The sequence below is a fragment of the Ctenopharyngodon idella genome, chromosome 14 (genome assembly GCF_019924925.1).
Source record: "Ctenopharyngodon idella isolate HZGC_01 chromosome 14, HZGC01, whole genome shotgun sequence".
Lineage (NCBI taxonomy): Eukaryota > Metazoa > Chordata > Actinopteri > Cypriniformes > Xenocyprididae > Ctenopharyngodon > Ctenopharyngodon idella.
Genome location: NC_067233.1, coordinates 28,585,064 through 28,610,877, shown reverse-complemented (window position 1 = coordinate 28,610,877; position 25,814 = coordinate 28,585,064). Strand labels below are relative to the sequence as shown.

General features: G+C 37.5%; 2 protein-coding genes across 6 annotated transcripts; one reads left to right on the top strand and one right to left on the bottom strand.

The window, feature by feature from the left end:
• The first annotated feature begins 265 nt into the window (after positions 1-265).
• plp1a (proteolipid protein 1a) lies at positions 266-15,085 on the top strand. 4 transcript variants are annotated; one of them, XM_051860577.1, is made up of 8 exons: positions 277-399; positions 720-781; positions 4,321-4,507; positions 4,688-4,844; positions 5,210-5,378; positions 8,364-8,437; positions 8,591-8,656; positions 14,729-15,085. In XM_051860577.1, exons 2-8 carry the CDS (start codon positions 778-780, stop codon positions 14,888-14,890), a joined length of 819 nt encoding a protein of 272 aa, XP_051716537.1. In that variant the 5' UTR covers positions 277-399; positions 720-777; the 3' UTR covers positions 14,891-15,085. The 4 variants fall into 4 exon arrangements, with proteins under 4 accessions (XP_051716536.1, XP_051716538.1, XP_051716539.1 ...); XM_051860576.1 differs by having other exon boundaries at positions 266-781; XM_051860578.1 differs by lacking the exon at positions 14,729-15,085 and adding an exon at positions 12,953-14,684 and having other exon boundaries at positions 271-781.
• On the bottom strand, positions 15,086-25,339 carry rab9b (RAB9B, member RAS oncogene family). Of its 2 annotated transcripts, none has more exons than XM_051860580.1 (2): positions 25,219-25,339; positions 15,086-20,353 (listed from the first exon to the last, which is right to left on the bottom strand). In XM_051860580.1, exon 2 carries the CDS (start codon positions 20,335-20,337, stop codon positions 19,711-19,713), a length of 627 nt encoding a protein of 208 aa, XP_051716540.1. In that variant the 5' UTR covers positions 20,338-20,353; positions 25,219-25,339; the 3' UTR covers positions 15,086-19,710. The 2 variants fall into 2 exon arrangements, with proteins under 2 accessions (XP_051716540.1, XP_051716541.1); XM_051860581.1 differs by having other exon boundaries at positions 15,086-20,385; positions 25,219-25,337.
• Between the last annotated feature and the right edge of the window lie 475 nt (positions 25,340-25,814).

The window sequence follows — 25,814 nt, the reverse complement described above, 5'->3', positions numbered from 1 at the left end:
TTAAACGCGTTTACATGACCACGTGCATTGTCGGTTTATTAAGCATAATCGTGCATGTAAATGCACTCAATGTGATAAACGAGTTAGGTCAAAAGTAATCAAAATGTAGTCAGATTATATTGCCTTAAATGTGCAATATAATGTATTACGTTACTAATTACACATTCTGTCGTGTAATTTGGAACCAGGCAGTAATCGACTACAATTTGTAAGTAATACCAGCACTGCTTCTAATCTAATAATGAAGGCGCTTTAAAGCACTTTCGCGTGTGAACATTAGAGGTCAGCAGTGAGTCGAATGTAGTCTGGATCCACACAGAAGATTTTAGCTCATTAGCACTACCTTTTTTCCACAGTTATAGGCTATAGTTTACACACAGTCTTATGTTGAACTAAAATGTAGGTAAATAAAAATTACAAACACATTAAACTTTTAGTACAATTAAAATTTAACACGCAGCAATTGATTTGGTCACAGAATGAGCTAAATTCTCATCTGTTTATAACTGAGCTAAAAGTGGCCTGTAATTCTTTATCAAACACTTTGCATCTTAAAGCTGCTGATACAATGCAAATCAGAGGCACTTGTTTTAAGGGAACATTTTGATATGTTTCTGCATCATGACCCTGTCAGTCTGCTCCTTGAACTCTCGAGCCAGTCCATTGAAAAGACACATTGTTTCTTAAGGTTGGTCTTTGAGTCTGTGTTCACTGTGTAGGAGACTGTGAGAGCAGTCTGTGGCATTATACTGAAGCTCAGCACCGCTGCCTACAGACATGGGTAAGTTCAGCATTTCTACTGTTTAAAAGGGACATTTCGAGCTATTTTGTATATGATTTGAAAAGTGCTATCTGTAGCTTGATAAACTAGTGCACAGAAAGCTGAACAATGCATGACAGTGATATATTTGCATATTCAATGGCTCCAAAAAGTACTACATATTTGAAGTGTTTGAATGTCACTGCAATAGATAGCTACTAATTTCCTGCTCTTAAAAGCTGCAGGTGCTTTTTTCAGAACTAAGTTTCTGTTCACTGTTTTAGCTCAGTGTCTTTTGATCAGCTTGTGTTTTGCTGAGTTTTAGTGGATGCGTGAAGTCAGTTCCTCACACAGGTGTAGATCATCACATTATCTATGAACATCATCCAACCACATAGTGTCACAATACTTTTTGAACAGTATATATGTCTTAAAATTTCAAAACTAATGTGAAATGTTTTGCTTGTGCTGTCTTTCTTGAAAATTAAATGGCACTTTATTTGATATTTGGTTATATTTACTAGTGCAGTTTTATTTTACTCTGAATAACTCTACTGGATGTCAGACTTAAAGTTTTTATTTATCATTTTGCCTGTTCTGTAATAATTCAAAAAATATAGTTTTTCATTAAGTTTAACCAACTTTACATACACTACTGTTCAAAATGTTTGGGGTCTCTAAGAAGAGATATTTTTGAGTCTCTTCTGCTCACCAAAGCTGCATTTATTTTATCAAATATAATAATGTTGTGAAATACTTTTAACTTTGTGATCATAGCTAAATTTTCAGCATCATTAGTCCAGTCTTCAGTGTCACATGATCTGTCAGAAATCATTTTAATATGCTGATTTGCTGCTTAAGAAACATTTCTGATTATCAATTTTGAAAACAGTTGTGCTGCTTCAGATTGCAATTACTTATGTCTCACTGCTTAAAGTTTTGTTATATGGTACTGCTGAGTCAGTGTTGCCAACTGCTTTCAATTGAAAGTAGCTAAATCTAATCACTAAATGTCACTAGATTACGTCGTAATGGCGATTTCACTGATTTATATAAATGTAAATATAAATCAGTGAGTGAGATAAGAATCTAGATAAGGTTTGTCCAAGAAGCTGCTAGATTTGTTGCTAGGCTTTTGATAAGGGATAAGGGAGTCGCTAAATCTAGTGACAAAATAGCTAAATTGGCAACACTGTGCTGAGTCACAACGTATTTAATTAAAAATGTTTTATTGCACACGATTATGAAATAATATTTCAAATAATGATGTAAACGAAACAACCAAAAATAAAATTATTCCTCTGTTTGTAAATAAAACAACGTTGACCCCAAGTGGGCTTTTAACCATCAGCATTCTGCCGATGCTTGCGTGCACTATCACCCCCAGCTCCATCCCAAATCTTCCCCCCTCTGTATTCAATCTGGTTCCTCCCTTTACTCATTTCAGTCAGTCTGTAGGGGGCTGAGGTGGCACCGGCTCTTTGTTTGCTTGTCATTGCTGGCCCTTGTGTGGCACCGAGACAAAGGCTATTGTCAGTGCAGCCACAAAAAGAGACACTCTGGCTCTTGGTCCTCCTTATTTTCTCACACTCCTCATGCCGTGGTACAGACCAGCTCCATCACCCACCCCCACACCAGCACATGATACGAATGGAAGAAGAATGCCCACTTAGACTTATCCGCACAGACTCACGCTCTTAGCTGCAGCTGCTGCTTTGTTGCGAAGGAACGTAGCAGATTTGGCACATGTGAATGGATTGTGAATAGACGTCTATGACAGTATGAGCTTGTTATTGTTTTGGATTTGAATGAGCACTGTTTGCAGTGTATGTTATTAGTGTATATTATTTACTACACCAAGGTTGAATTCTTAGGGTTTGTTCACATCACTTACTCTTAGCAATAGTATGGATGCTTCACTTAGCAGGCATTACTACTACTGACACAAACCTAACAACGCTGTGGAGTCTAATAGTCTATATTTTTTAGCACCAGCGCTCCAGAAATGTCTTTTAGGGTTACACTCTTGCTATATTCATTATAAGTTGTATTTGTATAGCGCTTTTAACAATACAGTTTTAAAGCAGCTTTATATAAATGCATGTTTCGCTGATGTCATTTGGCCCTAATGAATCTGACATAAATCAAGAAACTGCATCGGTGGTGAGGTGTTGGAGAAAAACCTTGAAAATAATCAGACTCGTATGATTTCCATCCTTCTCTAGCAACAAAATAATGTCATATAACAATAATATATTGCTCTAAGTTAGTAGAAGTCATGTGTTCAGTTAAACAGTTAAAATTATGCTATCTTTCAACGCATTATTGAAGCAGTAAAAACAGATTGTGATCGAATTGATTGCAGTATAATATAATGGCAGTCTTCTAAGTCCATCTATTGTTGGTGTCATCGGCAGTCATCACAAGTGAGGCTGGATCAAACCGGAGCTGGTGAAGTAACTCTGGCTGGGATGGACAAAAAAAGGATGGGATTTCGTCAGATTTGTCTTTAAAGGGTTAGTTCACCCAAAAATGAAAATTATGTCATTAATTACTCACCTTTGTTCATCTTTGGAACACAAATTAAGATATTTTTGATAAAATCCGATGGCTCAGTGAGGCTTGCATCACCAGCAATAGCACTCCCTTTTTCAGTGCCCATAAAGCTACTAAAAACACATTTAAAACAGTTCATGTGACTACACTGGTTCAACCTTAATATTATAAAGTGATGAGAATACTTTTTGTGCTCCAAAAATAACAAAATAGCGACTTTATTCCATAATATCTAGTGATGGGCTATTTCAAAACACTGCTTCATGAAGCTTCGAAGCTTTACGAATCTTTTGTTTCGAATCAGGTTCAGAGCGCCAAAATCCCATGATTTCAGTAAACAAGTGATTCGTTAAGCTTCGAAGCTTCATGAAGCAGTGTTTTGAAATCGCCCATCACTAGATATTGTTGAATAAAGTTGCTATTTTGTTATTTTTGGCGCACAAAAAGTATTCTCATTGCTTTATAATATTAAGGTTAAACCACTGTAGTCACATGAACTGTTTAAATATGTTTTTAGTTGCTTTATGGGCATTGAAAAAGGGAGTGTTATTGCTGGCGATGCAGGCCTCACTGAGCCATCGGATTTTATCAAAAATATCTTAATTTTTGTTCCGAAGATGAACGAAGGTCTTACCGGTGTGGAACGACATGAGGGTGAGTAATTAATGACATAATTTTCATTCATGGGTGAACTAACCCTTTAATACACTCTGTTAATTTGGATAATTTAGACATTTGTAGAAGAAATACATAATATATTAGCATAACAATGGAAACTAATCTTGTGTTTACTACTAATATTTCCAAGGGGGCACCTTGTATAAGGAAAACAGTAGAGGACCTAACACAGTTCCTTGCAGCACTCCATAATTTACTGGTGTTGTATTAGTCGGTTCCTCGTTTGAACAGATGAGGAGAATATGATGTGTGAAGGACTAAATGTCTGTAAACCATCTGAAAATGACATAAACTGACCCTTCATATGCCTTTGTTATTAATCTCAGGTTGTTATGAATGCTGTATGCGCTGTCTGGGAGGAGTGCCATACGTCTCTCTAGTGGCCACTCTACTGTGTTTCTCTGGCATTGCTCTGTTCTGTGGCTGTGGACATCAGGCCCTTACAGAGAGCGAAAGACTCATCGAGACTTACTTCACCCGTGACCATCAAGACTACATCACCCTAGCGTACCTGTGCGTGCCAGTAGTATAACAATGTGCAATTCAGTTTTACATCACTTTATTTGCTTTTAATCTAAAGTGTCAAAAGTGATTTTGTTCTAGAAGCAACAGCCCATGTTTTAATGTGCGGAACTATCAATCATTTTAACATCTTTTTATTGAGAACATGTCTTTTCTCTCTCTCTCCTGTAGTATTGAGTATTTTCAGTACATTATCTATGGCCTGGCCTCCTTCTTCTTCTTGTACTGTATAGTCCTGTTGGCTGAAGGCTTTTACACCACCAGTGCAGTTCGGCAGTCATTTGGAGAATTTCGTAGTACAGTTTGTGGTCGCTGTCTCAGTACAACGGTGAGTCATTAACAGTAGGTTTCAGTTTACGTTGGCTATTTTCCAAGATGTCGCACCCTTGTGTTGTTACAGAAACACATATGCTTTACTTTCTTCCTCTAAGCAAAATGAGAATTTCCACACAATGAACCTGTATAGCTCCCAGAGGCTGTATGATAGAGGCTATGGTACAGCTTTCATATCTCATTTACACTTCTGTATATCAAAATCGGTGCACAATTTTCAGTTTCATGTTGTCATTGATGTTAAACCTGGTGACATTTATCACTTGAATAAACATAAGTGCAAGTTTTTCAGTTTTGTCTGAACTATTGTTTTAAAATTAAATGCATCAAAACTGATATTTGTATGCATTCCTCCCACAGTTCATCGTGATCACATATGTCCTGGTTGTAATCTGGTTGCTGGTGTTCTCCCTCTCTGCGATTCCTGTCTATTTCTTCTACAACATGGCAAACACCTGTCACACTATCCACATCCTCTCTGAAACACCCTCCAGCATCAACCAGCTGTGTATTGATGCCAGACAGTATGGTAATGACCCCGCAATACATTCTTCTGTTCTTTTGTGCTTTAGCCAGTGAAGTCAAGTCAAGTCACCTTTATTTATATAGCGCTTTTTACAATGCAGATTGTTTCAAAACAGCTTTACAATGAAAGCAGGAACATAATATTGGCTGCACAGCAGCTCTAGAAGAAAATGGTGTCATTGTCCAGCTTGTAAGTTCAGTATTGATTAATTTCCATTGTAAAAATCATTAGTTATTAATTTAGGTCATTTATCTATACAGCAGCTCTGGAGAAAACAGTGATGTCATCATCCAGCTCAGTTCAGTTCGCATACAATGGCGTCAATGCGGGTAGATCAGTAATATTGTTGAATATTAAGTGTCCCCGACTAAGCAAGCCAGAGGCAACAGCAGCAAGGAACCCAAACTCCATCAGGTGACAAAATGGAGAAAAAACCTTGGGAGAAACCAGGCTCAGTCCGGGGGGCCAGTTCTCTTCCGGCCAACAATGAACAGTACATGATTTATGATTCAGGCAGCATTATAGGTCATAAGTCAGATTGGATTGGAACATTCAAAATATTTAATCCAGCTCCATCTGGCTGAAGATCGGATTCATCATGCCGGTATGGAGACGGGTTTGTTGAGGATCTGTGCCACTGGCTGTCGTGTCGATGAGGCCTTCACAGGGGAAGATCTAGTTGACACAATCTCTGCTGACACTTAAGGGATATATTGTGGTCATGTTTAGGCATAGGTCCTCCATCTGATCTGGATACATCTGACTACGGTAAACATCAGGATGAACAGAGAGACTAATATTAGCATAGATGCCATTCTTCTTATGATGTAGGTTCCGGCTGACCTAATTTATGACCTAACAATCATTTAACTGATTTGAAAACAGAAATTGATAATGTGTTTTGTATATGCCAGGTTAAAGAGATGCGTTTTTAGTCTAGATTTAAACTGAGAGTGTCTGCTTCCTGAACAATGCTAGGAAGAATGTTCCAAAGTTTAGGTGCTAAATAGGAAAAGGATCTACCGCCTGCAGTTGATTTTGATATTCTAGGTATTATCAACTGGTCAGAATTTTGAGATCGCAATAGACGTGAAGGACTATATTGCGTTAAGAGCTCACTCTTGTACTGGGGAGCTAAACCATTTAGTGCTTTGTAAGTAATTAGCAAGATTTTATTCATCTGTTTTTTATCTGTTTTTTTATTCATTGAACATGTTGAAAATGTTTACCCTTAAATGGGTTTGGGAGTTTTTATTAATTCAGGGAACAGACACAGTCTCTATGTGATGATATCTAGGTGAAAGAGTCTCTGTGTTGGGATACCATCTCTTTTCAACAGATCAGGTCTGCCCCAAAAACTTTTCCAATTGACTATGAACCCTATATTATTCTGCAGACACCACTTAGACAGCCAGCCATTGAGTGATGATAGTCTGCTAATTATCTCATCACTCCTGCGAACAGGGAGGGGGCAAGAGCAAATTACAGTGTCTGACATCATACTTCCGAGTTCACACACCTCTTTAATGTTAATTTTAGTGATCTCCGACTGGCGAAGTTGGACATCATTAGTGCTGATGTGAATAATAATCTTAAAGTATTTACAATTAGCATTAGCCTGCTCTTTTAAATTTGCTTTGATGTCAGACGCTCTTGTTCCCGGCAAACATGTGACTATGGTGGTTGGTGTGTCTATTTTCACATTCCATGCAATAGAATCGCCAATAACTAGGACACTTTTAACAGGATTCTCAGTGGGGGCATTACTGAGCAGTGAGAACCTGTTTGATGTCCCGCAACTCTGCCGTTTAGCAGTCACCCAATTGCCCTGTTGCATGGGCTCTACAGCTGGAACCGAACAAATGTACGGGGTTCACTAAGCTAGTCGCATCCAAAACAGTCTCTAAAGCCCTTGCATTCTTACTATCCTCGATTAAAGTTTGGATGCGTGTCTCTAATTCTGAAATCTTCTCCGTCAGCTTGTCTGTTTCCCTGCATTTATGACATGTAAAAACCCTCGTCGCTGACAAGTTAACAGGCTAGCGAAATGCTAATACGTTGTGCTAGCGATAGCGATTTAGATTAAAAACTAGCGATTTCAGATTAATGTGATAGGCAATATAAGAAAATATCAGATATATGGTGATGAGTAAGTTATATTTAGCAATATAAACAAGGAATGATAGTAAATAGAGATTCAAAATAAAGCTATAGGAAGCTACAGATGCAAATCACTCAGCAGTGAGGCAGACAGGAGCAATCAATCACGCAGCCTACGAGTCTATGGGTGCTTCTCAAATGTACGGCTGCATGTATTAACTGACTTTCTGTTAATGCAGTACAGTGAATGAGAATTGCATGAATCATCTGCGGTCTTCCTGTGGTTTAAATAATAGGCAGTTTATCATTATGTGGTTAATTTACAACAAAACAAAAGAAAAAGAAGAATGCCTTCATCTCTGAAACATTTTCTTTCTTACATTTGTTAATAAACTCTGGAAAGCTCAATGCCAACTTAATTTCCTCCGTTTTTCTGTAAATTAGAATGAGTGCAAAGAATTGTGGGCACAGATTGAAGGATACACTCACCTGTTTTCAAGATGTAAGGTGGAAAATATTTGTTACTACTTTTTTTTTTTTTTTTTTTTTTTTTTAAGTAGGCTACTCGATTGAAATTTTTTGGGTCACTAAATTTCTTGTAAAAAGTATAATAGTTCATAACCATAGGAAAACAAATACACAGAGAACTTGGCTTGTAAACTAGATTTTTTAAAGATTTGTCCATTATCATGGGCATTATTATTTTTCATTGAAATGCGCTTTGTTCGAAATTGAGTGTCTGCATTCATTTCTGGCCTTAGAATCAATGTTAAACTCTGTTCTGTTAATGTGGTGTTATTTATACTGACACAGATCTCAATAAAACATCATTGTGCCTTGATCTTTTTCATGGCGTTACACAGTGTTTTTTGTCTCTGCCTCTCTAAGGTTTACTTCCATGGAACGCAGTGCCAGGAAAGGCTTGTGGGATGACCCTGTCTAATGTGTGCAAGACAAGAGAGGTAAGACATGGCCCCCGGCAGTGTGCGATTCAATATCTTCTTTTAATTCATCAGAAAACCATCCTCAAAGCCTTGTCAAATCCAAAGCTAAGATCAAACATTCAGGCTACGCAGTGAGTGTTCATTATGTCATGTTTCTGACTTGTTTTTCAGTTTTTCTTGACCTATGATCTCTACATTGCTGCCTTCGCTGGAGCGGGGATGACAGTCTTGGCTCTGGTGAGTGTGCAGAACAGAACACAATTACAGTGTGTTTTCATGACGCCATACATGTAGGTGTCAAGGAATTCTGTTCCTGCATTTATTAAAGGGCTGGCTGTAATTTATTGTTCTCTGTTGTCGTTAGAAATGACTTGGATGATTGTGAGAACTCTGTTTTTAGGCTTATTTTGCGTTTGGAGGGAGTTTTCAGCACTGTGGAAATGTCATGACCACACATGTGACTTTCTGAGGTGTCTGACATTTGAGCTTTCTTAAAGAGTACAAAGTGATTTTTATTAAATTAAGCTAAATTTCTCAGAACTCCCACAACCTATGGCAACCCATATCAACTCTCTAGCAACAGCTCAAATGACCCTAGCAACACATTTGCAGTGGCAAAAAACAATGCAGTGGCAAAGCAGCGCTCTGTGGTCTACCAAAAAAAAACTTGTGATCACATGCAAACAAAGTGATAAAAACCACTCACAACCACATAGCGACATCATAGTAACTCCACAACAACGTGGTAAAAACCATATATATATATATATATATATATATATATATATATATACACAGATTCCTCATTAGCGGCTGTTTCTATGGGCTGTTATATGTTAGCCGTCCACCATATTGGAATGGTCATATTGCGTCTATGAACACTCAAGGGCAAGTTGACTGTGACTGCAGCCGTAGTTAGACATTTGTATGCATATCTATATCAATAGACTTCAGCAGATGATTTTCATAGGATTTTGTTCATCAATAAAGGATTAGTTCACTTCAGAATTAAAATTTCCTGATAATTTACTCACCCCCATGTCATCCAAGATGTTAAGAAATTAAGGTTTTTGAGGGAAACATTCCAGGATTTTTCTCCATATAGTGGACTTCAGTGGGGTACAACGGGTTGAAGGTCCAAATTGCAGTTTAAATGCAGCTTCAAAGGGCTCTACACGATCCCAGCTGAAGAATAAGGGTCTTATCTAGCGAAATAATCGGTCATTTTCAAAAAATAAATAAATAAATAAAAATTATATACTTTTTACCACAAATGCTCATCTTGCACTGCTCTGCGATGCATTACGTAATCACGTTGGAAAGTTCATGTGTGACGTAGGCGGAAGTACCGTGGTAGGGCGAAAACCTCCATCTCATTTTCTCCCCCAACTTCAAAATCGTTCGACATCGTTGTTTTACCTTTATTTGTAAAGGCCGTTTGACTTAGTCTTTGACGTTCTCTTTGTAGACACTGGATCGGTACACGTCACACGTGACCTTTCCAACGTGATTACGTAATGCGTGGCACATCACAGAGCTAGTGCAAGATGAGCATTTGTGGTCAAAAAGTATATACATTTTTTTTTTTTTTTTAGAAAATGGCTGATTGTTTTGCTAGACAAGACCCTTATTCCTCGGCTGGGATCGTGTAGAACCCTTTGAAACTGCAATTTGGACCTTCAACATGTTGGTAGCCACTGAAGGCCACTATATCGGGAAAAATCCTGGAATGTTTTCCTCAAAAACCTTAATATCTTTTTGACTGAAGAAAGAAAGACATCTTGGATGACATGGGGGAGAGTAAATTATCAGGAAATTTTAATTCTTAAGTGAACTAATCCTTTTACACAACAAGATGAAGGCGTTAGCTAATACAACATTAAAAAGTTTGTTTTTATTCAAATGAAAGTCACAAAATGCAAAACAATGCAGGTGCATTTTGAAACATTTTGAAATGTTTTAACTAATCTAGGGCTGTGACTTAACAATTATTTTGGTAATCGAGTAATTATCGATTGTTTTTACGATTAATCTGATACTTTTTTGTGGTAATAAAAATAGAATAAATAATAGCCTTTAAAATGACTAAAAATATATATATACATATAACAAAAAATACATATAACAATGAGGCAATAATGATCGGTTCAAATAAAGTATCAAAATTAAGTATATTAGCAACCTCTTAATGTGGTTAAAAGAAACACTCTGAACACCAGTAAAAGCATAGCTACGCCTTGGCAGCCACCTATTACTCCCTGTAGCATTGTGGGTTGGGTTTTGCGCATGCAAACACCATAGTTTTCTGATTTGTCTCTTGTCACTGGGTCATATTCATATTTATTATCTTATGTTTCTGTCTTTCTCTCTTCAGCTCACATATACTGTGTCCACCACCTATAACTTTGCAGTTCTACGGTATCTGGGGAGGAAAGGCATCAGTCCACGGTGTTAACATCTCTTCTGTCCTGGTGTCCACAGTGTCCTTCTACCCTCAATAACAGCACCATATTGGAGCACTTTAGAGTTTCTCATCTCTTGCTTTTCCACAACACGATTTCCTGACTGTCTTTTAAATTCTTGGATGTAAAGGTTTACATTCTGGAATCTTTTCTCCAAACTATCTTTCATCTAATTTTTCCACCTATACCCCTCTTGTCCACCAGGGGAAGTATTCTGCCTTCAAGTCCTCTGGGATATTATAACTGTGCTAATGTAACAAAACGGACAGTATTAGGTGTGCAAAGGATCTATGTATTTTTTCTGTGTATTTTATCACTCTTGTGCCTCCAGAATAATGGCAGTTGTGGTTTGGTCACAGTTGCCTCATAAACCGGCTAAACAAGTAGTGTTTTCAAGCCAACTTTACCAATATTCTTCTTCAGCAGTACACAACTAAACTGTACAGTCAACATTCACAGTGAGAACCTAATTACACGCTACTGCGCTTATCTTGATCATCAGGGTTGCCAAGTCTGTGGTTTTCCTGTGGAATTGGGCTATATTTAAACTGTTGCCACAGGTTTATTTGATTGAAATGCCTGTATTGAGATATTGTACATTCTACCAATGATAAAACTGATAGATGATGAGTTTTGTGAGCAAGGGCACTAGTGAGAAGCCTTTGAGCTCCTGTGAGCTCATTTATAAAAACAGACTGTGTTTATGATTACTACTAGCCTAAGCCTGTATAGTGATTTTAAAGTTGAAATTGTGTATATAATGCATAACACTGACTGTAAAATGTGTATTTTAGGTATGGGGTGGCATATTTTGAGTTTTGATTATTTGGCAGTGGGTAATCGGGCTAGTTTTGTTACACAGACCTGGCAACCCTGACGATCAAGCCAACATGGCTCGAAGGCAGCTATAAGTATTTGATTCCATTTTTACCCTTTTTATTATTTTGTTGTTGTTTTTGTTTTTAAGATTTGATACTATAGACCAAAGATATATATATACATAGATGCCTCATATACATAAGCCATCCGCCATATTGGAACGGTCAAAGTCGGTCCGTGAACATTTGAGAGCAAGCTGAATGACTTTCGTAAACTAACACAATACAACAAGATGAAGGTGTCAGCTAACACGACATTAAAAAAGTAAAAGTAAAAAAATTAAAAAGTACCTTAGTAAAAACCTGTAATATTGAGTTAATAGATATAAAAACACAAACCAACACATTCTCAATTCTCAAATGTTATCCTATTTCACAACCAGAAGCTGTTGTGGCATCAATCTTACTGTGAGTGACAACACGCTGACCGTTCCAAGATGGTGGGAGTGCTGATGTGTCTGGAGCGGTGGCATCTACGTATAGATATCTATGCCATAGACCTTATGCGCCAGAGAAAGTAGCACGCAGCCATCTTTACAATATTGTGTTCAAACTTCTGTTTTTGCGGTAGCTCTGTATATTTCTTTGACATTACTGTCGAAGAGTAATTAGCTGGTGAAATGGTTAGTTATCACGAGCATTGTTATCACGCAGCGCTGAAAAGGGGCGGGGCTAAATAAGGTCTCTACTAGCAGGATAGTTTGTTTCTTTTTTTAAATATTTGTTTACAGTTAGTATATGAGTCCATTTGAGACTGTCTGTGGGTCTATCCATAATTTAAGTTACTTAATTGGACAAAATCTATACTTGTTTTAGAAAATTAAAACTAAATGGTTACACTTTATTTCGAGGTTTCAGTGTTACAGTGTAATTATACATTTAAGTACTGAGTATTACTATTAATCAACTACATGTACTTACAATATTGTAGGATCAGGGTTAGTTGTGTGCAATTATGCATAATTTACTGTTATCACTATTGTGAGTACATGTAACAAGGACACTGTAAAATAAAGTGTTACCAACAAAACCATTGGGTAGAAATAACATAAGATTTTGAGATGCTCAAAAAAACCTCTCATGGTTGTGATGGCTGGTTTCCATGGTGGCCATCCCTCACATCTGGTTGCCATGGAGAGAGAGACAGCAATGTGTGCAGTTTTCTTGTGACCCCAGCACTTTTTTTCTCACAGCCTCTTGAAAGGACTGAGAAAAGCCTAAACAATGGTCCAGCCCCTCTTTGTTGGAGGAAAGCCCCAGCACAAACCCATGCTAGGGGTCAGTTTACGCGTCAGAAGATATCGCCTACTGACAAAGAGACTTCTGGGACTTTTCAGCTGCTTGAATAAAAGCCTTTCTGTGACCGGTGTATGATGGGGCTAATAATGTTTGTGCAGGTATTTTGCTGCACAGGGTGTCGTTGCTAATAGTGTTTCATGGCTGGGATATTTCACTCAAAATTGAGAGCAATAGGAAGCAAAAATGTAGAAAACAAAAATGAAAAAAGCAGCCTTTTCAGCTGTAGCTTAATTTTGTTCCTTTTCTGTAGATACTTTTTTTTTTCATAACAAAAGTTAACCAATTTAGGGTTTGATTTGGTCCTGAACATTTTTTTTTTTTTTTATAATGAAAGTCTTTGATCCTGACACGTTGGCTGCTTGATCGCCCCCTAGTGTTTGGTAAAAGCAAGATTTTAGAGTAGATGTAAAGCAGTAGTTCACCTAAATAGTTCACAAATAAGTGACTCATCCTTATGTCGTTTCAAACCCGTATCACCTCACAAAAAAAAAAACAGTGTTTTAGGCAGAATGTAAGTATGTACAACTTGTGCACTATATTCCAAGTCTTCTGAAGTCACATGACTGTAAAATAAAGTGTTACCAACAAAACCATTGGGTAAAAATAACATAAGATTTTGAGATCCTCAAAAAAACCTCTCGTGGTTGTACAACTTGTGCATTATATTCCAAGTCTTTTGAAGTCACATGACTGAAAAAAAAAAAATAGCTTTCTTATTGCCCTTGAAAAACATGCCCTTCAACATGGCTTTTAAATCTCATTTGTGCTTCACTTGACATTTGGCATCATTGATGACAAACCTGACAAGACCATAGAAGACTTTTGAAGAAATTTGGTGCACAAATTATATGGACTACTTTAATGATGATTTTCTTCTTTCGCTGTATGAAAAAGAGCAGCGTGAACATTCTTTGAAATGTCTCCTTTTGTGTTCCACAGAAAAAAAAATAGTCATCACTTTTTTTATATATATATATATATATATATATATAGAGAGAGAGAGAGAGATTTTTTCCTTTATATAAGGATTGTTTCAAAGCAGCTTTGCATTAATAAACATGAAAATAACAGTGTTAATGTTGCAAAATGTATCAATTAAGAAACAAATTAAATTTCAGCAGTTAAGCAGCTCTGCAAAAGACAAAAGTGTTATTATTCAGCTAAAGTCAGTTCAAATTTTGTTCTTATCCGATAGTATCAGTGCAGTCAAATCAATAATATTACTGAATGAATTAATTGTCTTTTAAAGCCCACCTGGGGCGAGCCGAAGGGGACAGTGGCAGGGAACGCAAAACAAATATAAAGTCATGCAGGTTTGGAACAACACTGTGACTGCGACAAATATCTGAACTGTCATTGTGAACTATTTTGTTATGTAACTCTAATTATAAGGAGATTATTGTAGTTATTGTATAACGCTTCCTTTTGCAAAATTTTTAATCAGTGATTTTTGCATATTTGTTTATGATTAGCACTAACAGTATTTCTTAGATTTTTGTGTACAGACTCAATGCTTTGTTCAGCTCAGGTTTCTTATTTTAACCTGCTGTTGGCTGCACAGTTTGTTGATACTGTAAAAACTGATGGCTGGGAGGTTTAGCACGAAATAAAGGTCAATGTCTTTCACCAGTGGTTCAGTTGTATTTTAATGCGTGTTTTGTTATTCATAGATTCACTGTCCACTGCACCTAGCAGCATGGCAGCTTGTTTTAAAAGAGCGTCATCGCAGAGAAAAGGAAGAGAGGAAGCTGTATGCGCTCTTCGGCCGGGTGTTAAATGAGCACAGAGGAAGTCTGTGTTCCCCATATGCGCTTCACACAGCTGATGTGTGACTAGAGATGAGCAGGCTTTCTGCTGTATTATTCCTGCGGATACTGAAAACATATTAATTTGATGTTATAAACCAAACACTATATTTGAGTTACAAAGATTGTTACCTGCAGGAAAGAGCATTTTGTTTAACATGTTTAAAACTACGACAGTATATGAGTTAAAGCAAATTTAATAATAAACCACACATTATATGATTGCTGTTGCAGTTTGTTTATTCGTCGCATTGGATTCTTGCAAACTAAAGCAGTCTTGACCTCCTTATTGCATTGGAGATGATGTGAAACAGCAGGGTAGACATTTGTGACCCAGCCATTTTTAGGGATTATAACAATCCCTGCTTTCGAAACACACATTTAGTCCATTTAAAGACGCCTGTTTGCATGTCAGTAAATAACAGTATTGACTGAACACTGGGGTACCAACCTTATACAAATCAATCGGTAAAAAGTGACAGTCAGTACATTCATTGCAGTAATGCCCTTAATTCACCACACTTCATCCCCCACAATTCACTGTGGTTGTGACTAGTGACAATGACAGATGAACAGAAAAATACAGTATTATTAATGCAACACAATACTCCTGTGAACTGTAACATGATAAATACTGTGGCAGGAACGCTACATCACCGGCTCAAGCGGAAACAGCAGGGGTGAATCTCACAAAAAACATCCAGCATAAATTTCACTACCAAATGAAAAGAAAAAAATGTATATAAGTATGCATGTATGTTAAGGGTGTAACAATATTTAAACCGAACCAAAAAAACGTGATAAACCCGGCACATTGTTGAGGTTGACTTCACTTTACCTTATGTCACAAAACTCATTTTTCTTCCTTGACATGACTAAATAGTAATTAGGGGTGTAACGGTACACATATTTGTCCCGTGAACTTTCGGTACATGTCTGATGTACAGAGTTGTAGCCTAACCACCAACTCTGCATTTTGTTACTTTCAATATCAAACAAAGTGTCCTCTTTCAAATTCTGTCCATTTTATCACAAAATTCAAACTAAAAATGCAGTTTTGACGCTCTTTAATGTGGCGTGACAGATCACTGTATAGGCACCTCAGTTCAAGCAGCAGCGCAGAGCGCGAGTGAACATGATCATTTCTTCCTCTTTAATACTCGTTACAGAATAAACATGAATCAGCATCTGAAGGTATGTTGAAAGATACAGTACAACTTAAACGTATCTCGTGTAATCGCTCAGTGTTTCAACGGCGGAATCAATAAAATAGCGTGTAAACAATGTCACATAGCATTACATTTACCTCAGGCAAGTCATTCATTGCCCACAGCTTGTTAGTTCACTAGGGAAGTGAACTCTTTCGCTAAATATTTGCACTATATTAGGCTCTGTTGTTAACCTTTAATATTATAGTAATGTGCAAGTAAGAAAGACACAATTTTATGTTTAGTTTTCTCCCCCCTGCTGTACCGAACACGTACCAAACCGTGACTTAAAAACCAAGGTATGTACAGAACCTTCAGTTGTGTACCGTTATACCCATATATGTAACGTGTGTGTGTGTGTGTGTGTGTGTTATATATAAATACATGCACACACACACATACATATATACATATCTTTTGCTGATTGTATAAAAATTTTTATACATACATTGTCTAGATTTTCATTACTGCACAAGAGGTAAAGCAAATGAGAATTTTGAGGGGGAAATGTGCTTAATTGTCATAAAATCAGTATTCATAATAGTCTTTTAAATAGGCTTCATCTACTTTACACAAACTATCATTTCTTTCTTTTGCTCTTGGGGTGAAAAATGACCTGCACATTTCTTTGTGAGATTCACCTGCTTATTGCAATGCTTTAGTTTACTTATCAAGTTGACATTTTGACAGACTAATCAAGACTTTTGTAACACTGAAACACTGACAACATGTCCAAACAGTTGCACTTCTGCATTCAGTGATTAAAAGCATGGAGAAACTTTCCATCATGTAATAGAGGTCTGATTACGACGTAACATTTCTTCACTGTAAACCCAGACGTTTGGTACCTTGATTTGCTGGAAAACTATCCAATATTAGGAATAATTATGTTCCTGCATGTTCAGCAGTTTGTGTACAAGAAACACAGTGTTGTATCTATTTCCATTTCACAGTGTACCAAAAAACATAGAAACCATACATGTATGCAGCAGATGTGTGAGCACGTCCGTCAACAAAAACAAAGAAACAACAAACAATTTCTTGTGTTTTACATGTATAACAAATGTATGAGAGCAGGCAAGCAAAGGTCTGTAAACTGAAAAAAGGCTACATGTTAATGCAAGTGATAGAAACATATGAGAACATCAGCAGCCAAATCCACAGATTTGGGTCTCTCTAGTTATAATGAGAGTTGTAGCAGTATAGGTGTAGAAAACATTCATATTGGGGGAAAAGCACTAGGCAAATAAGTCAATATTATAAAAGATAGAAGTGAAATAAGTACCTATAAATGCACTAAATCAAGGGTCATTCACAAGAGCCCTCTGAGAAGGGTCAAAGGTCAGTGCAAGATACTGGGTACCATGTGCTTTGGTTTCATATCAACACTGAACTGAAACTGAGGAAACAATGGATGTGAATTAATTAATCAGCTATACGCCTCTTCAAGTTTGCTATATAAGCTCCAACATCAAATGTAGACAGGTGTCTAAGCCAGTGTTTCTCAAACCTTTCCAGGGGACCCCCCACCACTGCACATTTTGTATGTCTCCCTCATTTAACACACCTGATTCAACTCATCAGCTCATTAGTAGAGACTTGAATTGGGCGTGTCCGATGAGGAAGACATGCAAAATGTGCAATGGTGAGGGGTCCCCAGGACAGGTTTGAGAATCACTGGTCTAAGCGACATTCCTGAGAGTCATTCAGTGAGACAGATGTGCTGCTAAACCCCAAAGTATACTTCATTTTTTACACGTACGCTTAAGAATACAGTCGAAAGCGCAGCCTTTCAAAGTACACTTCATTTGATAGTGTGTGTAAATGCAGGCGGTCACCACATGCGCTCTACAAAGTTTCATCTTTGTCCAGTGTCTGCACTATTTTTCTTCAGAAGTTATAACTGATAAAAATGTCTTTGTATTGTTAAGTTGCGGCTAGCTCTTAATCCCCTCACACAATTGCTTGTCAGTGTGGGTGTCTGTTGTTGTAGTCTCTGGTATTTTGTTGTTGTTCCGTCTCTTTAGTTTGGTTTTCTACTGTGAAACAACAGCCTGGGCCAGTGTTGCCACCTTGTGGAACAACCGATTAGTGCAAATCGGGCAGCGTGTGTACGCGAAATTTGCGCCACGTGCACTGTATGCGAACCCTCATGTATGCGTAAAAAATGAAGTATACTTTGGGCTTTACCCTCTAACACACACACTCCTCGTGAAAGAGACTTTCTCTCTACAGCACAGCCTCCAAGATTCAACATGCAATTAGACATATGTAAAATTGCTCATATACACAACACGAGCTGACAACAAACAAAATCATTAAAAAAAACCAAGATAATTAATAATGCAACACAAATTCTCTGTACCTTACAATACAAATAAAAGAATAATTTAGATAAAAAGAAAACAATTATTTTAATCTTTTGATATTAGAAGAAATTCCCTTTCTGTCTAAAAAATAATGCTGTGCTGATGCATCTCAGACAATTTGTTAGCAATATGCTAATCTGAGGCTATGTGTTTTACCACCTGTACCATAAAAGGGTGAATCTAATGAAGAAATGGTCATATTTCATCCCAAAATCAACTTTGCATGAAGAACACTAAGGTTTCTTACTATAATTGCTTCATCTTGTCTGGACACTTATTTTTAAAGGGTTAGTTCACCCAAAAATGAAATTTCTGTCATTTAAGTACCCACCCTAATGTCGTCCCAAACCCATAAGACCTTCATTCATCTTTGGAACACAAATTAAGATATTTTTGATGAAATCCGAGGGTTTCTGAACCACACAACGGTAGTAAAGACATAGTTAAAATAGCTGCCTATGTGTGGTTCAGAAACCTGAGGATTTCTTCAAAAATATCTTAATTTGTCTTCGGACGTCTTCGGGACAACATGAGGGTGAGTGCTTAATGACAGAAATTTCATTTTTGGGTGAACTAACCCTTAAATAATTACTGAAACCAGCATAAATCGAAGCCAATACAACAAACGCTACAATGATTATTTACAGTTTGATAATTTACAGTTTATATAAATCTTGTTTGTTGGTTTTTTTTAAATGTTTTAATGTTTTTTTCTTTTGAATTTGTGGTGAAATATGATCCAAACCTATTCTCGTCAGACTTCACCCAAAAAATAACTTATGAGCAAAATAAATTAAAAATGCATTATTTCTTTCGATACCACATAATGCCCTTTCTCTCAAGCAATTTTATATCACTGACAGCAGTGGTCAGCAATGTGCCACTCTCTGGGGTTATGTATTTAAAAATATCAGACAAAACGAGTACCACAACATAGTAAGATGGTCCATTTAAAACGGCAGAATGTTGAAGAGCGGCTAGATCTACGGTCCAGGACATGAAGCTATCATAAAACACTTAAAAAAGCACCACGTCACAAGCCGACAAGCCTTCGACTAGGAAATCCTCATGGAATATGTTATTTGTGCCAGAATGTGTAGAGATTAATGTGTATAAAATACCTTTAATATTACGTAACTCTGTTAGACGTGTAGCTCATGAGACACGTCTGGTGCCTGTACCTACACAGAGAGCTCTCAGGCATATCAGCAGAAGAGTGTAAGTCCACACAGCTATGAAGCCACAAGGCCAAGAGCGATTCGGAGGCACCTCAACAGCAGGACGAGCGAGCCACTTTACGGTTTCCATGAAGATCAATGGAGCTGCTCAGCAGGGCGTGGTCAATGGGGTCCTCGCTGGCTAGAACTGCCCGAACGGCAGCCTCGAAAGCAGCCCCCACGTTCATGTCATCCTTGGCACTGGTCTCGAAGTACGGACAGCAGCCGTTTTCCTCACACCAAGCCCTGGCCTCATCCTCCCCGACCTCACGCTCTTCCTTGTCCACCTTATTTCCCAGGACCACGAAAGGGAAACGCTCCGGGTCTCGTACGTCTGAGTAATACATGAACTCCTTCTTCCAGCAGCCCAGGTTCTGGAAGCTCTGCAGGTCGTCCACGGCAAACGTGAGCAGGCAGCAGTCGGCGCCACGGTAGAAGGGCGTGCGCAGGCTCTTGAAGCGCTCCTGGCCTGCCGTGTCCCAGATCTGCAGGGTGACCAGCCGGCCGTCGATCTCGAGGTCGCGGTTGAGGAACTCCACGCCGATGGTATGGAAAGACTGCGAGTCGAAGCGGTCGGTCACGTAGCGGTTCATGAGGGAGCTTTTGCCTACGCCGCCATCCCCCAGGAGAATGACCTTCAGCAAGAGGCTCTTCCCACTCATAACGGCCCCCGGTACCATACGCGTTCAGTGCAGCCTGACAAACACACGCAGATACAATCATACAAACTACATGAAGGACAAATACAAACACAACAACACAACATTAGCCCCTTTTACAAATTAATCCCGGTAAATCACCATAAAATAACCAGATTGACTGTTCTATTACACAAATGTGCTGTTCACAAGCAATGGCGGTTCTGTCTTTTTACCAGTTCCATAAGATTAAAATACCAGTACGCTGAGCCGTTTTCTTCATCCGCCTGGATAAATGGACAATCGCTTTAGGTTCACCATCTGTCCAATTTGATTTTTTTTTTTTTTTTTTTTACTTCTGATTGACAGGTGTAAGGGATGATCACACAGAACATGGTTTTACTCTTAAAAACATAGTTGCTATATAGAAGAAGACAGGCGCTGCATCCGAAATTGAATACTTACTTACTATATAGTATGCGAAAAACAGTATGGCAAAAAAGGTTAGTATGTCTAAATTAGAGTTGCAAAGGGGCGGAAAGTTTCCGGTAAATTTCCGGAAACTTTCCACGGGAACTTAAACTTTATGGGAATTTATGAGAATTTATAGGAATTAATTGGAAATTTTGGGAAATTTATATAAATTTATAATATTTATATAAAATGTATCAAATAAAAACAAATATAAACATTTTGTTTGGTCATAACATGAAATAAGTTATTTATTTTTCACATTCAATTAATTCTAATTTAGTAAATATGTAAAATAAGTATTTTTATTGCAGCAATTGTTATGTGTTATTTATTTCAGTGTCACATGATCCTTCAGAAATCATTCTAATATGCTGATTTGATACTCAGTTATTATCATTGTTGGAAACAGTTGTGCTGCTGAATATTTTTTTGGTACCTGTAATACTTTTTTCAGGATTCATTGATGAATAAAAAGTTAAAAAGAACAGAATTTATTCAAAATAGAAATCTTTTCTAACAATATCACTTTAATATCACTTTTTATCAATTTCACACATCCTTGCTGAATAAAAGTATTCATTTCTTTCAAAAAAAGAAAGATAAGAAATTACTGACCCCCAAATTTTGAATGGTAATGTATATTGTTAGAAAAGATTTGTATTTTAAATAAATGCTGTTCTTTAAATTTTTATTCATCAAAGAATCCTGAAAAAATTATCACAGGTTATAAAATATAAAGCAGCACAACTGTTATTGAGCACAACATTGATAACTGAGTATCAAATTAGCATGTTAGAATGATTTCTGAAGGGTCATGTGACACTGAAGACTGGAGAAATGATGCTGAAAATTCAGCTTTGCATCACAGAAATAAATTATATTTTTATGTATATCAAAATAGAAATGGACACTTTACTATCCCATGAGGCCACAAGAGAGGATTTGTAAATGGCAGTGAAGCGATGCAACTGACGCTGTTAGGTCACATGACAGTAACAACATGGCAGATGTAGTACATCCGAATTTAATTCATACAACCCCTATTCATACTATATAGAACTGACTTTTTTAACAGTCGCCAAGTAAATTCAAATTTAAATGTAGTACTTGCTCAAACTGTACTAGGGCTGGAATGACGTGTCGACGTAATCGATTATGTAAATTAGCCGATTTGCATGGAACGCGTCAATTCGTCGATAAGTAAGCACCGCCGTTTCATCGCCCGTCAGGCTGTCACTTTAAACCAAGCGTGCCACAGGAGTCTCACAGAGTCTGAAAATTGAAGTTAAACCGTGTCAATCGCCCCCAGGTGGCTGGATGCAGTATAGGTCATAAACCCCACCCTCTCCATGTAATGTAATGGGACGTAAGACAAACTAAACAGTCAAATTACACGTCAATTTTTTTTTTTTTTTTTTTTTCCAAAAATGGTTTCTGTCATTTTATGCAGTTTTTAATCACGCTGATGTTAGTTTAAATGTTTGTTCTTTAAATAAGTTTGTTTTTAGTTTGTTATTTGATGCTATAAAAACTCAAGGTCGTGATTGACAGCTGTGATTGGCAGCTTCTCTAAGCGAAGTAGTCACTGAAGCACCAACAGACTTTTTTCTGGGTCTTCGGGAGGAGATTGCAGCTTTAACTTTAAAATCTACATTTTCAGAACTGTTTATTTCACACCAACATCGAGTTGTTCTGCAGTATTAACTGATTCTGCAGGAGTGTGGGCGGGACCTTGATATTGCGGCTCCACTTCGCGCTTAATACTTCGCAGACTCGGGCTTCAAGTTTACTATGCGAGTCTCGTTATCATTATAGTTGTGGTGTGGACTCTGCTTTTCTTTTCAATTTAGAGTGATTTTTAGAACTATATCGTTATAGTCCTTAGTGAACAGGACTTTACTATAAACAGCTCTGACAGAGCTTTATGATTGGCCAAAAGAAAATTTCTTGCGTCAGCGCATTCTGATTTCATACAAATTCATAGTGGAAATTCTGTTCTTTTTGTTCACACACAGCATCATGCCGGTAATTTACTGCTAATGTTACAACTTCTCAGTGCCATAACTAATTTACCTAAAGGTCCTAAACTGTCATATACCGGTAATTTTAAAAGACTGTGTGAAAGGGGCTTGTTATGACTTTCCAGGTCAAATAAACAGACATTCATTTGACAGCAGATGAACTCTGAACGATCTAAACCTCTCAAAACAGTGTAGAGCAGATAATGGTTGGTGTGGGTCAGATGCTCCATCAACTGACCCTGAGACTTTGGCCAGGACAACACCTTCTCTAAGAGCACACGGATTGGTTAAGCACAGGATTGTGACTTTTTCTCTTTAATTTCACCTTGTAAGGACATTATTCTTTTATAGCTTGTTCAAGGATGAATTAGGGCAATGTGTGACAAATAAGATCTACTGCTCCATCACAAGCAAGAATATTCTAGCTGGGTTACCATGTGATTACAACATCAAAAATATATCCCTGATTACCCTAAAGGCCAATTCACACTGCACCGACCAACTCGGACAGTCACCAGATTATAGCATGTCATTTCTCAGCCATTCCACAACCCGACAAGCGTTGACTGAACATTGTTGAAAACAAGAGCTGACCAACACCAATAGACGCCGACAGGGGAAACTGATCCGACAAACCCAACAAAGTCTCTGTTGATCGGCATATGTCTGTGCAGTAGGCCTTCTAGGTGCAAAATTGTTATCTAGCACAACCCTTACAAAAATGGATCACCATAGTTATCTAGCAACTACTAATATTGTCATTACTCTAAAATGATAAATGAATCATGGATCTCCTTTAAACCGGGTCTCCTTTAAACTAAGACTGTCATTTTTATATTTTGTGATGATAGTTGTGGCTAATACCAAATGTTTTACTGTAGTATTTTAGGCGGGAACTATGGTTGCTTTGGTGAATTTTTGTAAAAGAAAGCATACAGACTAAGGCTGTATCCAAAATCGCATAGATCTCTACTATATAGTAGGCAAAAACAGTATGTGACAAAATTAAGTATGTCTGAATTCACAGTACTCATAAAAGAGTAGGCAAAATGTACCTGGATGACCTACTACTTCCGGTGAGATACTGAAGTGTCATACGATGGACACTTTACTATCCTATGAGGCCACGGGAGAGGATTTGTGAATGGCAGTGAAGCGACGTAACTGACACTGGTAGGTCACATGATAATGGCAATATGGCGAATGTAGAATCCAGATTATTGCTGCATCCCAATTCAGAGGCTGGATCTTTCGAAAGGCACTTTCGAAGGCCGATTGCTTCACCGTGGCGCAACATAGGCTATCCCAATTCGAAGGCTCTTTCAAATGTGGCCTCCAAATGCGTCCTGTGTTTCCCGTGAAATGAAGGATACAAAAGTTGGATCCTTCGCCGGCCTTGCCTAGCCCAGAATTCATTGCACGCCATTTTTTTTTTGAGAAATTGCTGAATTACACTTTTAAACGTGGGTTTCAATTTACTCAAACATCTCATGACACAAATGTAAAAATAAAAAAAACTTTAAAGCAGTTCAAATATTGACTTGTATCTTACTAAGATAGGGTTATATATAGTTTATCCACTTTATTATGTGAACCCTTTTTTGTTTTCAGACAGGTTAATATAACTTTCAAAAAAGTCTACTACAAACATTATGTCACTCATCAACGGCAGCTGTCACAGTAGCTAGGCAACAAGAACAGCCCTCCATAGGCTAGACCGTCGGCCTTCGAAGGCGTGGGCTTTGAAGTCCGGGTCCTTCGAAGCATGCAACCTTTGAATTGGGACACAGCTACTATTCATACTACACACATTCATACTATATACAACGTATAATTTAGCGGTTGCGAAGAATACTTATTCAAAATAAGTACCTAACGTTAGTCAAGAGTATGCGATTTCGGACGCAGCCTAATTCTCACAGCCAGCAATTATCACACAAAAATGACAGTTTTATAAGTCCAAAACTTGCCTGATAACATACTACACAATACAGGTGGCGGCATACAATGCGTTATTTAATCATTTCAGTGAAAGTGTTTACTATTTAAAGACATCATGAGCAGGAAACAGATGATCGCTCCCTGCGCATGCGCACACGTGCATGACAGCTGTGTTTTTAGCATACGAGTGCTCAAGCTAAGGTTTATTTTTTCTTACTCTTGTCTATTAGTCAAACCCAGCTCGCATTATGACTAATAAACACAACTTTTTTTATGTTCGCTTTTAGTGTCATTAAGCATTCACATATTCTCATTCCCGTTAGCTCTATCTAGCTCCATGACTAGCACAGTTTTAGATGCTTATTTAAATGAACTGCAGCACTGTTACGCATAGGTGAACTTACATACAGGAGAAATAAGACGCTGTGAAAAATAATCACTCTGATTTTAAAAGACTTCAATCATGTAAAAATACTCTCTGAATTACCTCATATTGTACCGTGAGCAGTGCTGCTGGCTGCTGAGATTTCACGCGCTGCGTGAGTGAGTGTGTGTGTGTGTGTGTGAGAGAGAGAGAGAGAGTGAGAGTCGGTTTGTGATAGTGACTAAGTGCTCAGCAAATTTTAGAAACTGTGGTCAGATATTAATAAATATGTAATTCCTAAAATCCTGTAATTCAAAAAGGTTTTTCGTCATTATGTTGTTTCTGTAAAGATTAGTCAGAAACAATCTTACATTTATTTTTCCAGTTGCACTAATACAATTTTATTTTGGTCCCAATTCATTATTTATTTCTGATGTGTTGTACAAGTTTGTTACAATAACTGATACAATGGTCTTGTTTATAGAACGTGATACATGGTTTCTTGGAGATGAACAATATAATTTTTTATTGTTTGGTAAATATCATATACACAAAGCAAAATTCATGTCAGCTGTACCAAAGCTAGACTGTTTCCACTCACACTTTATTCTCAATAAAGAAACAACAGTAACGTAAGTCATCACTGCTGTTGAAAAAGATAATCGAAGTATTAGATATATGGCCGATTTTGGTATAAGATGAAAAAGATTAGATTTTTT